The sequence below is a fragment of the Pholcus phalangioides genome, unplaced genomic scaffold (assembly GCF_987345545.1).
Source record: "Pholcus phalangioides strain wild (caught in Gottingen) unplaced genomic scaffold, Ppha-v1.0 ptg000004l_1, whole genome shotgun sequence".
In the NCBI taxonomy this organism is placed as follows: Eukaryota; Metazoa; Arthropoda; class Arachnida; order Araneae; family Pholcidae; genus Pholcus; species Pholcus phalangioides.
This window is the reverse complement of record NW_028301597.1, coordinates 6,556,030-6,572,382: the sequence shown is the minus strand read 5'-3', so window position 1 is coordinate 6,572,382 and position 16,353 is coordinate 6,556,030. Positions and strand designations below refer to the sequence as shown.

General features: G+C 39.2%; 1 protein-coding gene across 1 annotated transcript; it reads right to left on the bottom strand.

Annotated features, from left to right (window-relative positions):
- Positions 1-12,040: 12,040 nt before the first annotated feature.
- Positions 12,041-15,847, bottom strand: LOC149086500 (uncharacterized). Its single transcript, XM_089231778.1, has 3 exons — positions 14,660-15,847; positions 13,446-14,299; positions 12,041-13,331 (listed from the first exon to the last, which is right to left on the bottom strand). The coding sequence occupies exons 1-3, from the start codon at positions 15,845-15,847 to the stop codon at positions 12,041-12,043; spliced, it is 3,333 nt and encodes a 1,110-aa protein (XP_089087904.1).
- Between the last annotated feature and the right edge of the window lie 506 nt (positions 15,848-16,353).

The window sequence follows — 16,353 nt, the reverse complement described above, 5'->3', positions numbered from 1 at the left end:
TTTCGTCCCTGATAAAGACGTTCCTCGAACAGCAACCGGTTTCTACTCCTGATTAATCGAAACTCAGATACATTGCCAATACTTCGGATGAGATTATTCGAAGTTCGCGTGCCATTGCTGATAAAGCTGTTACTCTGGACCCTTGGCTCATTCAAATCCTGCCGGACAAGGTAGATCCGGAAACGCGACAGCTTTGGCCTCAAAAGACAACAGAACAAGATTTTCCAAAGTTCGGAAACTTCCTTGAGTTTCTCAATTCAAGATGCGCTTTTCTCGAAATCTTCAATCCTGAAAGGTCAGCAAGCGGAATCAAAGTGCCACAGAAATCAAAATCGTCACCTAGCGGTATCATCAAGAGCTGTCCATCATGCAACGGACCTCACGGGCTACATAAGTGTAACATTTTCAAGTCTTAGTCAGTGGCCGAGAGAAAAAACTTCGTTCGCAAGAAACAGTTATGTTTCCACTGTTTCTCCAGCTCTCACAAGATTTATGAATGTTCGTCGTCGTTCAGGTGTTTGCAATGTGATCAGAGGCATCATTCAACTTTCCACGAAGTTGTGCTGCGTTATCGGATATGCCTGTATCTACCGAGTCTAAGATGCATGATTCCACAGTGTTTCAATCAAATATTTCCGCTAATGTTTCTTTCTGTGCGCTATTGCCTACGGCTCAAGTGTGCGTATTGGATACGTCGGGTAATCGCCATATTATCCGTGCACTTCTCGACTCGGGTGCTAAGTGTTCCTAGTGTTCCTTTATTAGTGAGGCATGTGTTCTAGCATTGAGAATTCCCCGCAAAAATGCCCGCTTTACTGTGAAAGGAATAGCAGTTGTGAATGCCGGTACCACTAGAGGGTTAGTGAACTTAAAATTATATTCTACCTATGATGATAATCATTATATTGACATTGATTCGTATATCTTGAGAAAGTTAACGGCTCCATTGCCTACTGAGTTTGTCCGTTCGGATGAACTGAATTCTTATGCTGATTCGCTTAAATTAGCTGATGTTTACTTTGATAAGTGTAAAAATATTGACATTATTATTGGAGCTGAGCATTTTTTCTCTTTGATACGCCCAGGGCAAATACGGGATAATGATAGTGCACTCATCGCCCAAAATACATTGTTTGGTTGGGTGCTTCCAGGAAAGATTCCTTCAAAATATAATGGAGCTAATAATAACTGTCAGTATAATACTAATTTGATATGTCTTCATTCTGAATTGGATATCGATGAAACACTCCATGGTTCCGACGAGATTCCTACAGCGTCCCATGAAAACTGTCTCTTTCCTGAAAAGGAATTTTGTGAGCATTTTCAAGATAATTATCAACTATGCACGGTAACTTACGGAACATCATCGGCCCCCCTTCCCCACTACTATAGTCCGTTTCAGGTTAACTTTGCAGTGAAGAGGAAGCTACGAGGGAACCGCATCACTCGTTGCTATGACAACGAAAGCCTCTTAACCTATGTATCGATGCGCGGCCTCGGTGAGGTATGGCTGATTCTCGCCAATCTCGCAGAAAAAAATATTTTTTACGTGTAACGTAATGCTTGTAGAAAAAATTAGCTAATGAAAAAAAAAAATCATTGTCGATACTTTCAGAAATCAAAGTTGTGGTTTTTGAAATCATTTTTTTTTATTGAAAAGTATCTTAGTATCTCCTATTAACTCGGTTTTCACGTTTGAATTTGGGAATAGCCCCAAATAATAATAATAAAAATGATAAGGAAAAATTTAGAATTCTTTTACTCACTTTTCTTGCCGAAATTTCCGTCGCTCACCCACCCAAACGCACGGTATACGTCGATGCCACTTATTATCACTACAGTTTTAGTCATTTTTCACGGATTCCCATTCTATGGAATCCTCACTTGACGTTGTAGAACTATCTGATTCTCTATTACTTATTAATTGTTGTTGCTCCAACATGTGTTCCATCAGGCCACCTGCAATCCAAAATTCCTCTTCTTTTTCAATAACGTGCTTTATGCATTATTGCCAAAAAGAACGGAGAACGTTTTAGCGTGTCTATCTCTGGTGAAAAGCAAGATACAACTGTCACAGAAGAAAAAAAATACACTGCAAGCCTAAACCATTGTGGGTCTCTCTCTCTCGCTTATTTATATTTATCTGGAGAGACACTGAAGGGTCATCTGGAGGAACAGACTCTGCTGTGGGGGAGGAAGTTGGCGTGGGTGAAAAAGAGACATTACTTATGTCAACACCCTCCGCTATCGGCTATTGGAATTCAGAAACCACCCCTATCCTACGAACACGGCAAGAAATAGATATAAAAAAAAGGGGGAGGGGTGGTCTGGAACCGTAACCTACCCCCATAAAGATATCCTCTCACAACGGTATCGGCGCTGTCGTGGAAGAGGGACACTTCCTGTAATCTATGAGTGAATATCTGAATTCGTTGGAGGTTATTTTCGCGAGAAAAAAAAACCAGATTGAATATTCGTCTGGGTGTGTAGGCCTATAACTACATGCAAAACTGAATGAAAAATTGTATCGGAAAAAATTCAACAAAATGACGATATAATATATATATATATAACTCTCTCTCTCTCTGAGCAATCAAAAAAAAAAAGCACGATAGTGATATTGGCGGGGAAAATTTCTTGGAAATCGCGCCAAAATGCTCTTGAGCTCGCCATGGATTTTTGATAATGGTAACCAATATTTTTCTAATTTAAAAATTTTAAACGAATATACATTGGTTCAAAACGGTACTTTTTCAGTATCTTTTTCAAAATCATAAAAAAATTTGAAATATTCTATATAAATGATCATCAGAAACCTCCGATGTATGGGAACTATATTTTGCGGCGAAGGAATACACTCTCTACCTTTCTCTCCACTGCAAAACAAACTATAGATCATTGCATCAGATGGCCTTGAACTGTGAGGAGAGCTTATCAGCTGTTGCTGACGTCATTAAGAACGACACGTATGTTGACGATATATTATATTGACATTGTGATGATTTGACAAGCGCTATAAACATTTGTTCGCAGCCGCAGCTTATCGGTATTTTCAAAGAGCATGGTTTTCATTTGAGAAAGTGTCGTTCTTTGGAACCAATTGAACATATTATTTCTTGGGATGTCTCTTCTGAAAATGCATTCGTTGAAAGTTGTGGTGATGGTATCTTACGGGTGGGAGGAAATTTGCAATATTCCTCTTTGAATCGTTCTCTTTCAGTTTGTGGAGTTGACTTTGCACGGGCTGTCAACATAAAACAACACAGAGGTCACGGATGTCTTTTGACAAATATCGCTGGTTTTGCCCGAAGGCTGTTCCTATCGAAGTTGTCAGTGATCTTACTTACATCCAATGCATTTATTGCAGCCCTACAATGATTTCGTTCACATGCGGATGCTACTAAACATATTTATATTGATAATGCCATAAAATTCATCGAAGTAGAAATGTTATGTTCAAGTAGTCGCCATTCGAACTGCTAAGTATATTTTTAAAAGAAATTGTTAATTTTTTTTTGTTAATCAATTGCTAAGATATGTATCAAGAATAATATGATACCATGCATATATTCTTGATAGGGTGGGAGTATGTTTGTGTATGTAGCTGTAGTATTTCCTATTGTGTTCGTTTTCTTTATCGCTACTAGATGGCACCGCTTACACAATTATTATCTATGTTATTTTCCCCGCGTTTTGAGGCAGATGCCATTTCGTATCGGCTCGAGTCAGTCGTACCTTTGCTTCATCTCAAAAATAAACCTTTTATTATAATTTTAACCTTTGCGTTCTCCGTATATATCGGCGCGTTCGTCGTTCGTATACACAGGTGGCATAGCTGCCAAGTCTCCCGAATTTTAGCTTCGTCTCTCGACCTCCCGAAAAGTTCTTAAATCTCCCGAATTTTTACGAAAATCACAAAAATCCCTCTCTCTCTAATTGTCCCTACTTCCTTACTTCACTTAAAAGAATCCCCGCTTCTGAAAACAACCCCTAAGGAATTTCTTGTGGGGCAAAAAGTTTTGCCTGTTTTTTCCCCTTTCGAAATGACGTCAGACGTCGTAAATTGGGTTAAGGAAGTTTTACAAACCCTCTGATGGTAACTTGTTTGTCTTATCGTGCAGGGAAATCATGGAGGAAAGAAAGGGAAATAGCTTTTTTTAATAGCAGCCAATAATCCTGGATAATAATTGAAAATTATGGTGACGTGCATGCGGTCAAAACTTCCTCTTTTTTGTTGAAGTTACGTACGTGCGCTAACAAAACATGAATACCGATAAGAAAAAAAAATGTAATCAATTTTAAAGTTACTTATTCCCCGATGAATTTCCTTTCATCAAACGTTCCAGAAAAGAGCCGACTTTTTCTTTTGTACAAGTTGTGTTACGGACATAAACATCGGTCATGGTGGAAAGACTGACATCATCACCCATGTGAAATCAAAAAGTCAGTGTTCTTAAAAAATTGACGCTTTTTTTTCTTCATCTTCCGATGATTTTGGGGTTATGGCGCAGAATGTTAGTTCTTATCGTTTCTGATTGAACACAATATAGTATATATATTTTTAGATCACCATTGAAGTTTAGGCTTCCAATTTCACTTGTTTTTGCGCAGGGATTTCATTCCCAAGGATCTAACTTCCATGTGTGTAAAATCCCTATTTTATTTGGAAAAATTCCTTTTGTGTTTATTAGGGAGTAGTTTTAGTATAAAGTACGGGGGTCTGTGCGAAAATCTCTCTAATTTTCATTTTCAAAAGTTGGCAGCTATGTGGTGGAATAGTGAGACAACAGCAGAGTAGTATCATTATATAGGCAATTATTCATTGTATCGAAGTTTCACTGCGCCATGTTTATCTCGTAGAAAAATTTCAAATAGGTACATGCAATATAAAAATTTCAAATTACACATTAGCTTATTAATATTTCAAATTATACATTTGCTTATTAATATTTGAAATTATACATTTGCTTATTAATATTTCACGTACATACTTTGAACAATTTTAATCATAGCCCCTTGCATGTAGAGTGGGAAGAGGAGCTGACAAAGAATGTAATCACTGTTCATTTACATTAAAAATATACTACACAGAACCACAAAAAATCCTGTCCTGAGAGACCATGGATCCAGCTTAGTATACCAGAGGCCACGATCTATATATTGTTAATGGGCTTGTAGTGCGTTCTTATCTGTATAGATGGCGCACCCTCCTCACGCTCCTGATGATTGTAAAAAAGATAAAAAAATGTCAGTTAGAATTGTACCACCGATTTGCATACACGTGTCATCCTTCTTGTTATGTTTCTTTCGTATATTAAATCGTTAATTTATACAAATCGTTAAGTTTTCATTACGTTTTATCTTGTCACTACAAGCATCGGATCAGGCTAATAAATATTTTCAACATCACCAAGTAGGCATGCCCCCCGCCTTTCCTGAAGGCGGCCCCTAGACAGGAATCTTTGGTAAGGTACCCCCCAGGGGCGTATTTATTATTTACAAAGAGGCTTTTTTTTATTTTTTCAAACCGAGCACAACTCAGGTCTATTGCCATAGGCAATTTACTACCTAGTGAGTTGTGCCGGAAGTGTAAGTGCGTGTACCTAACAGTCTGAGTGCGTGTTGTGTATGATTTTTCAGTGCTGCCATCTATGTCTCAGAAGTAAAGTGAGTGATGTGTAGTGACTGAATATTTGTTCAGTTTGTAGGCCTGTTGCTCTCTGTGGCGAGACTTTTTATCGGGGAGATCGGCTCGCATTTGCGCCTCGAAGTTGAGAACCACAGAAAACCAACTTCAGCCGACCACCACTGTGGCGACGGTGGGGCTCGAACCCGGATCCCAGCGATGCGAGTCCGTCACTATGACCACTCGACCACCACAGCGGCTTACAAAGAGGCTAAGGCCCCTTTCACACGGAGCGGATGCGGGTCCGCATACCCTTTCAAACGAGCACTGAAGATGCGGACGAATCGCCCGCATCTTTAGTTCGAAATTCGGGCATAAAAACTGTTTTTTTCGCAATTTTTGTAATTATTTTTCTCCTTCACCCCTGATTCAGTGCCTAGAGGCATTCTTTGGTGGTTTTTATCATTGAGCCTAAAGATGCCTCCATTCCGATCCTCACAAGTAGTCGATGGGAGAAAATACCTTAAAATATTTTCAAAAAATTTTGAAAAAAAATCTGTCTTTTCGGAAAAATATGAAAGAAAATTCCAAAAACACATCCAATGTTCGAAAAATCCAATCCAAAAACATCCAATGTTCGAAAAATCCAATCCAAAAACATCCAAAACATTCGATGTTCCAAAAAAAAAAAAAAAAAAAAAATTCAGCAAATATCAAAGAATTTGCAAGTATAAACAAAGGGAGGGGTTGGGACTTTGAAAATGTCTGTGCTTAGAAATATTCACATCACAATTCTGTCTTAGGCCGGGATTACACTATAAAAGTTTTGTAAAAGCTCTTTGATAAAACGTGAAAAATTCAACCATTAGGATCACCGGTTGCATTTGCTTGAATGCAACCGATGCGCCTATTGGTTGAATTTTTCAACTTTTATAAAAGATCTTTTACAAAAATTTATAGTATAATCCCGGCCTCAAGTACGGATTACACTGTAAAAATTTTATAATAATTCTTTTAAAAAAGCAACTAATAAATTTATCGGTTGCACTTGCAATTTATTAGTTGCTTTTTTCAAGTTTTATAAAATAACTTTCATAAACCTTTTAGAGTGAAATCCCATCCTTAGATTAGTCACTTCTGAAATATAAAATTTCATTTTTTTAAGTTTACAGACTAAATATTGAGTAAAATATACTTGTAGGTATCGGGGAACCACCAAAAATATTCAAGTGCTAGGGTCTTCAAACGGCCCTGAGTGAACAAACCGTACGTGGATAACGTTGTTTAATAAAAGTATTTTTTTTAAAGTTTAAAAAAATTAACAGATTAAAAATTTAAAAAAATAACAAATATTTAAAATAATATTTCAGATATTTCTATTTCTAAATAATTTTAAAAATTTAAAAAGAAAAAAATTAAAATTTTTAAATTAAATTTAAAAGTTATTAAAGTATGTAGTCAATTAAATATTCGTAATGGCTTATAATTTTGGTCCCGTCAGTGGCCGTTGTTGGCAGGTTTTATTGTATAAAATTGTGAAATATGGACAAAAGGCAGTTGAAGTTGCTATATCTCCATCTCAGAAGGAAACGGAGGGATAGACGTATGTAGGTACATTATATTAATGAGCAGGGACCATCATATGGTGTTTTTAAGGGTATTTATGGCAAATAATTAAAAAAATTCCGTGAAGAATCACCTTCAAAAAGTAGCCAAAGATGCGGACGAATTCGCTCCGCATCCGCATCGTGTGAATAGCTCCGAATAAACCTATTGTCAAAACTTCTATGTGCGGATGCGGAGCCCGCACTTAGGTTTTGACACATGCGGACGACGTCCGGACCCGCATGAACATTTCCTAGGTGCGGAGATTTTTCGGCTCGTCTGAAAGGCTCAGTATATTCCAATTGTTAAAACTTCTTCCGGACCCGCATCCGCATCCGCTCCGTGTGAAAGGGCCCTAAGCGGGCTATAGCTCAGGGCGAAAATTTTAAAGGGCTACAAATTTAAGGACTGACTGGTCAAGTAGTCAACTGGGAAAACGGTGGCTAAACCATAAATCCATTTCTACCAAGAGATCATGGAACTAAGTCACTCCACAGCAAAAAGAGTGCAAGCTCATGAGTGACAGTAACAGTGTGACAGCATAGGAGTAACAAAAAGAGTGATTTAGAGGGTGTGTGAGTATGGGAGTGACCTAGAGAGAGTAAGAGATCGGTGAGTGTGTGACAAAATGATTTATGCCAGCATGGGAGTAACAACGGGAGTAGTCAACAATGACTTTTAGAATGCTTACTTTGGTTACGTGGTTCCCAAACAATGTGTTCCAGACATGTTTACACCCCCCCCCCCCCCCACAATGATCTAGAACCTCTTAAACACTCCTAGTATATGGAGAAAATCCGGGCAGCAAGGGCGTACTGGGTTTGGGGAGAGTACAGGAATTTCTTGCGGAGAATTTTAAACTTAAAGGCCCCTTTATTCGTACGCTTTTGCGCGCGCGATAGCTGTAAACAACTTCAGAACCGGCTTCAAGAGTGTGCGAGTAAAGGCGAAAAAAGTGTGCGGTTAGGTAGTGCGCGCAAGAACTGGCCATTCCATCGTTCAATCGCGAACTCAAAATCGTACGTCTAAGCGCAAACCCACCCTACGGGCAAAAACGGGGCGAATCTCTCGTCTCCTGCGTCGTCTTCCTTCATTATCGTTCTAAAAAAAGAGATGTGTACAATGTAAATAATTTTTTTCAGCGATAATATTTATTGCAATTTTTTTTTCAGAGTCTATTTGACGATTTTTCTTCCTTTTTCCAACGGATATGATAAATTAGTTTCAAGTGCCGTAATTACATTTATTAGGTTATTGTAATAATTTTCGAACTTTGATTCGGTTCCTTTATCTACTAACATTATTATATCAGATTTATAGATATGTTAAATTACTATTATTATTTTGATAACTTCGCAAGCTTTCATTTATCCTCAGGGTGTGGGAAGAATTAACTAGGGGCTCTTAATCCACATAAGTTCTATTTTTTTTCTTTTTAAAGAAAATAAGAAAATAATTGTTTTTTTTATAGAAAAAAGTATTTTAAGAAAGATCAGTTTCAAAATTTGAAATTAACGATAGAAGTACATACGCATAATTAATGCAAAATAATGCGAGAGTTGATGAAAGAAATTATTCCAAAATTAATAAAAATCCAGAATTGAAAAAAGATAATTTCAAAATAGATGAAAGCTTTTCAATAACTTGGAGCCTCTTTTTTGATTTGGCACTGGTTCCATTCCTGTTCACTCACCAGATAAGATGCCTACCACTGGCTACAGAAATTTCGAAAAAAAAGCCCCATTTTAATTAGAAATTTATTGAATACGCATATTTTTAAAATTGGAAATATATCTGGGGAACACAAAGTTGGTGTCGATGTTAAGTCACTGCTAAAAAGGTTAAGAACATCTGATTTGATAGTATAAATTTGACTTCAACACACTAGAAAAAAAATTAAAAGGGATTTGAGGTTGCTTAAAAAAACTTCCATTATCTGAATGTCTGAAAGTTAACAATGGTGCTGTTTGAAAAGAAGCCCCCTATCATTAGATCCAGCCAACTCTTCATTCATAGCAGGTGTTCAGTGGACAATGTGCTGTACTTTTCCATGATAAGATCACAAAAGATGTCCAAGGTCAAGTGATGTTCAAAATACCAAGTAAAAGGGATGTTCAAAATACCAAGTAAAAGGGATGTTTCATGTTATAAGATGATGCCGATTTCATTTAAAACCAAAAACCATCCAATATCATGAACGATATCCAACTAAAAACGTATTGCTATTCGCAATTTTAATTTTATTGCTGTCATAGTATGACACACAACGGAATGTTGTTGTTAAAAATTTGAAAAAAATTATGCTTCAAGTTATTTGTTATTTTTTGTATTGTTATGAACTGCTTATGCTCGACAACATTAAACTGAAATGATTTTTTGAGGATATGAATACAACCGAGAGAAATTTATCAAGAATTTCTTAAATATCTGAAATAAAGCCCTACAAAATAACACCATAATTTCAAAAAAGTGCAGTGAAACCTCGATATAACGATACTCAGCGGACCAAGAAAAAAATATTGTTGTAGAGGGATTATCGTTATATCGGGAGGCAGCGGTTTAACATTAGAATATAGACATTTCCAAAAAAGATTTGAAGAAATATCGTTGTAGAAGGATTTATCGTTATATCGAGAATCGTTGTAGCGAGGTTTCAATTTAACAATTTTTATCTATTTTTATGGCTGGTAGTATCAAGAAAACATCGGCTACACACCGAGTCAATAATTGATGGAAGAAAATAAATCTGATTTTTTTTCTTGTTTCGGTAAAATTATAATATTAAGTATATAAACAATTAAATTCAGAAAAGGTAGTTAAGAGATAATTACAGCAATTAAAGTCGAACGAACAAATGAAAGTCGAATCGAAACAATAAAAATTAGAATTTAACGATAACAGAAATTTTATTTCCGAATTTCTTATCAATTGCATAAAAAATTACCATACATTTGTAACAGTAATTTCAAAAAATAGTTATTGAAATTATTTTTGAAAAACGAGTAATCCACGTAGTAATAACAAGCTTTTGAAATCTATATATTTTTTTTCCCGCGCAAACGTCAACCGATTTCGATCTGCCAACAGGGAAAAAACTTTGGCCCTGGAACGTGCAGTTTTGTGCTTCCCCGAAAGTCCACGCGCCACGCAAAAGCGTATGTGAATTTCGCCGCAAGCTTCCCTTTACACACACAATTCTGAACGGGGCCTTCTCTTGTGCAGGAAAGAGCGCGCGCAAGAATGTGTCACTTTTTAACAACGCGCTCTTGAACGCTGCGTTCCTAACCGCCCTCCAATCCTTCGCGCAAGAACGTCCCGCTCCGGGCGTGCGGGAAAGATTGTACGTGTAAAGGGGCCTTTACAAACCTTCAAAAAGCGTTTTAAATCCTCCTGTGTCCCTCCCTGCTTAACCCCCCCCCTCTCCCGTCGACAGTGTTGGGTATTTTTTCTGGTATGTAACAAAAAAAATAATTACATATTATTAGGTACAGACAGGGACGCCGGAAGTCCGAAATGATTGGTGTTGCTCAAAGTATGCGAGTCATTTCTCTGTACAGACCATAACATTTACATATATTTTTGCCTGACCATACGTCCTTTTTTGAAGTAGGGTGTCCCGTTTTTTTCGAATCTATTGGATTTTAGCGATAACCCGTTCTTCAACCTACTTTTGTAGTAGTGGTAAAATTTTCACTACAGTAAAATGTAACAAACCTACGCAGGAGAGGGTATAGGGGTCCCCGTGTCTGCCCCAAGACCAGTGCCGTCTTATTGCATGGGCCACCTGGGCACGGCCTGGGGGCCTCACAAAAATGAGAACCAGTTAAAATTTTCGAAAATTTGCCAAGTGGGAATCTCAGAAAAATCGCTTGGCCCTGCGGCCCATGATGCTCTAAAGACGGCCCTGCCCAATACAAACAAAAATTAAAATTATTTTTTTGAATAAATTAAAATATTGATAGAAAATACCTTTACGTGCTATATTTTTCCATTTTCTGTAAATTTAAAATGTTTTTTCAAGGTTGTTCTGTTCGCGTCTGCGAAAGAATGGAATTCCCGGTTTAAACGAAACAACAAACTTTATTTAATTTCGAATTGATCAGATGAAAAATTTAGCAGCCACGCTTCTCGAACGGCGGTAACAACAACACTATTCGGACACACTTAGCGCCGAGGACCAAACATCCGCATGAGAAAATTAAAGAAAAATATATGAAAAATCTGGTGGCGTATTACCGAACTGTAAACATACTCCTGCCCTAATTAATTACTATTAATTATAATACATTAGAGTCACAAGGGAAGCTTGATGACCTTGGTAATAGTCCGCTTGTAGAGGCCCTCGCTAGTCTTCACCGTGACTACACGAATGAGTCCATCAAATCCGGGATGCGTTTCCACAATTTTAGCAATCGGCCAGCTGATGGTGGAAGGTTGCTCTCCTTAAGTACCACAACATCACCTACGGACAGGTTGGGGCAGGTGTTCTTCCATTTATGCCTTTGTTGCAGAGAATGGGGATATTCAGTGTGCCATCGTTTCCAGAAACTATTCTTCAGATTCCGAACAAGTTGCCATCTCGTTAACGGATGCTTGACATCATCCACTTCTTCTGGAACTGAGCACAGAATATCGCCAGTCAAAAAATGAAAGGGTGTCAACACTTGCATCGAGTCTACGTCTTCGTCATTGTGAGCCACCAATGGTCTGGAATTCAGTATCCCTTCGATTTGACACACTAGAGTAGATAGCTCTTCAAATGTCAGGCGTGAATCCCCAACGACTCTCTTCAAATGAAACTTGACTGATTTAACTCCGGCCTCCAAAATGAGGAGAAGAGGGTGGTATCATGTGCCACTGAATTGAGCGTTGGTTGAGGAAATATATTTTTGGATTGTCATTTATCTTCTTCGTGAACAACGTTAGTTTGTCGAGCTTACGCCTTGCACCAACGAAATTCGTTGCATTATCACAGTACATATTCAATGGCACGCCACGTCGCGCATTTAATCTCTTCAAGGCCGCAATGAAAGAATCCGATGAGAGATCACTCACAATTTCGAGGTGTACAGCCTTAGTTGCCAAGCATATGAAAAGAGCAATGTATCCCTTCGCGAATTTGGATCCACGATCCTTATGAAGCTTTATCTCGATAGGGCCAGCAAAATCTACACCACAGTTCGTGAATGGTCTGCTCATGGTGACTCGAGCACCTGGTAAATCAGCCATCAGCTGAGAAGTTGATTTGCAACGGAACCGGAAACACACAATGCACTTGTGAATAACTCTACGAATTATCCTCTTAGCTCCAATAATCCAATACGATTGCTTCAGGATGTTGGATAGAAGCGTCGGACCAGCATGCAGATTCGCAATGTGAGATTCACGAATAATAAGCAGACTAATTGGATGATCTTTTGGCAGAATGATCGGGTGTTTGGCTCCATATGTCAATTTTGCTCGTTGAATCCTGCCTCCTGCCCGTAAAACACCATCTTTATCGATAAATGGATTCAGTGATCCAAGAATGCTTTTATAGTTCAATGGTCTTCCGTTACGAATGCAATTTATCTCATCGTTGAAGGAACAGTCTTGAACCCACCGAATGATTACTTTCTTTACACGTTCTATCTCAGACAACTGCAATGGCTTCACAGTGCTTTTCGCGATGTTGCTGTCAGTGGGTTTTGTCCCGATGCATTTTGACAAAAATCTGAAACAGTATGCAACGATACGAATGATTTTGGACAGAGATGAATATTTTTCAAATAAATCACTCAGAGTGTCGTTGATCGATGTTGCGTATGAGTATATTGGATCCAGTCTTTCTTCAGGTATAGGTGATGATTTCAGTAATTCATCATTTGTCTTAGGCCAGGTTGCAGATGGATCACGGAGAAATGGTGGTCCATGCCACCAGAGTTCACATTCTTGCAGCAGCTCAGGACTGATTCCTCGAGACGCAAGATCAGCTGGGTAGTCCTTTGATGTGACATGATTCCATACACTTACTGGTAGCGTATCGAGAATCTCTGAAGTCCGGTTGGCGACAAAGGTCTTCCATCTTCGTGGATGCGACGACAGCCAGGACAAGACCACTCTGGAATCAGTTCATGCAAAAACTTGAATGTCTGGTATCTTGATAAATTTCAGCACAGATTTGAACAGCTGAGCCAGCAGGAATGCACCACAGAGTTCAAGTTTTGGAACTGACAGCTGTTTCACAGGCGCTACCTTAGTCTTCGACACAAATAAAGTGACCTTAGTATGTCCAGAATTTTCTTGACAGTAATAAATCATAGCATAAGCTTGAGCAGAGGAATCACAAAATCCATGTAATGATACCGGACCCTCTGATGCCGATACACAACGAGGCACCTTTAGCACATTTATTGCATTAAAATGAGCTTGAAACTCAAGCCATTTCTTAGTTAGAACATCGGGTAATGGATCATCCCAATCACATTTCACCACACAAAACTTTTGGTAGAATATTTTGATCCATACTATACATGGGGAAATTAATCCCATTGGATCGAATATCTGAGCAGATCTAGAGAGGACTTTGCGTTTCGTCAAGGGAACATCAATGTTCAAACATGGTGTGATGAAAAAGGCATCATCCACAGAATTCCAGTTCAATCCCAATACCTTGGACTGTTCATTGCTGTCAATTGTAATATTGTGGTCATCACAATCTGCATCCAGCTCCTTTAGAAGTGATTGCGAATTCGATCTCCACTTACGAAGCTCAAAACCTCTGATTCGAAGTAACGAAGACACTTGTGAGTACAACAGCTTTGCATCTTCCGTAGTATCTGCACCGGATAGCAAATCATCTACGTAGAAGTCATTAGAAATTATTCTTGCTGCATCTGGATAATCGCCTTGACTGTCAATGCTTATTTGCTTCAAGCATCTAGTAGCCAGGAACGACGAGGAAGACAAACCGTAGGTGACAGTTTGTAATTTGTACACAGCGATCAGAGGAATTGTCACGCCATAAAATACGTTGGTATGATTGATCAGAAGGAGACACAAGTATCTGTCTGTACATTTTTGCAATGTCTGCCGAAAATGCAATTTTATGCACTCGAAAGGTCAGCAATATTTCGAATACATCACGTTGTAGTTTAGGCCCAACACCAAGAATGGAATTCAATGAGACTGAATTCTTACTAGCACATGATCCGTCGAAAACGACTCTCAACTTTGTCGTTGAACTAAAATGCTTATGTACAGCATGGTGAGGGAGAAAAAAATTCTGATCATCGAGCAGTCATCATCAGCCAAGCGCATGTGACCCAAATCCACGTATTCTTGCATAAACGATCTGTATTCCATTGACAATTCTGGGTCGTGCTTGAATTTTCTTTGCATCGACTGCAGACGCGAGAATGCAGAGTCATAAGAATTTCCCAATTTTACATCAGGTTTGTAGATTGGAAGCTTCACAACAAAACGTCCATTCTCGTTGATCGAGACATTTTCCTTGAAATGCTTTTCACAGAATTCCTCCTCAGGAGTTAGTTCTGGAACCTTTACACAAGGAATTGATTCGATCTCCCAAAACCGTTTCAGTTCGTCATTCATACTGAGATTTGTGACTGTCAGTCCAACAACCGAAGATACATTGTTGATTTTGCCAGTAACGACCCATCCCAATCTCGAATTTTGGGCAATGGGCTCCTTGTTTGCGTTCATCACTTGACCAGGAAGAATTATCGAGAAGAAGTGATCAGCCCCTATGATTAAATCAATGTCACTTGGAGTGGAAAATGTTGGATCCGCCAGCTTTAGACCATCAAACATGTCGCGATCTTTGAACTTGATCACCGAAGATGGTTGAGGAACAGTCAATCTCTTTAGCACAAAAGCATCCATGTTGAACATTTCGCGTTGATCGTATTTTGATGTTATGCACAAACTGACAGTTCCTTGAGTAGTGGTCGGCTGAAAAGATGCCAATCCAGCTACTGGGACACGAACACAAGGTGATATCTCAAAGCCAAGCCTATGGGCAATTGATTGAGAAATGAATGTAGCCTGAGAGCCAGAATCAAGTAGAATTCTGATATTTTGACAACGACCCCAGGCGTCACGAACCGATGCAACTGCAGTAGGCAACAATGCAATGTTTCCCTGTGCAGCGTTGAGAGATAGTTCAGGTGGTCTTTCCGAAGAATTTCCAGTGCACTTGACAGCTGGCTCATCACGCGACACCGAAGCAGTAGCATAGTTTGAATGCATTTGCTCGTGGAGACTGGAATGATGTCTCGCGTTGCATATTCGACATGAAAACTGAGAGCAGCACTTCTTGCTCAAGTGCCTGTTTGACAAGCAATTAAAACAAAGATTTTTCTTCCGCACAAAATCCTTGCGTGCCGCGACACTCAGATTTTTGTAACCAACACAATTCGCGACGGGATGGTTACCGTTACATTTTGAACACTTTACGTCAGACAATCTAGATGCAGTGCTAGACGTACCTTTGGGTTTCACTTCAGATGCGGAATCGACTGCCGTAACCTCGATAGCCGATGATCTCTCGTTGAGGAAATCGATGAAGCTCTGGAACGTTGGAAAGTCTTTGTCGACGGTCCTCTCGAACCACATTCGGCGAGTATCGGCGTCAGCATTTTCGAGCAGTAGATGTATCAACCATACGTCTGGGCTGACGGCCCCCATCACCAAGAGTTTTCAAGGCCCGGAAGACTTGTTCGGAAGTGCCGGCTATACATCGTAAGTTAGATTTCACAATGGTGACCCTGGGCTGATTCAAGAAAGTAGAAACCAGCGAGCTGGCTATTTGCTTTTTCTTGTCGTAACGCTCCACCAGCCTTCCCCAAGCTTCTTCATAGCTAGCCTCCTCCGAGATCGGAATGTGGCGGATGATATCGGCTGGAGCTTTCTCCAGAAGTCCTTTCAAAGAATGAAACTTCTGTATTGGGCTGAGAGTTTCGTTATTATGCACAACTCCTAGACACATGTCCTTGAAGCTGAGCCATTCCATGTATTCTCCGCTGAACGCGGGAATGTTCAGCTTCGGGAGTTTGAACCCACTTGACCCAGTGACCGAGTTTTGCACTTGAGATGCGTAGTTCCGGCGCCTCCATCATCTT

Bases quoted from the DNA above. Each gene is read 5' to 3' on its own strand.
- LOC149086500 (XM_089231778.1), bottom strand. From the start codon at position 15,847: ATGTGGTTCGAGAGGACCGTCGACAAAGACTTTCCAACGTTCCAGAGC. The intron at 14,300-14,659 runs GTAAAATTGGGA...CATTTTCGGCAG, and splicing joins TTCCAATCTACAAACCTGAT to ACATTGCAAAAATGTACAGA. The intron at 13,332-13,445 runs GTCAGTTCCAAA...AACTGATTCCAG, and splicing joins GTAGCGCCTGTGAAACAGCT to AGTGGTCTTGTCCTGGCTGT.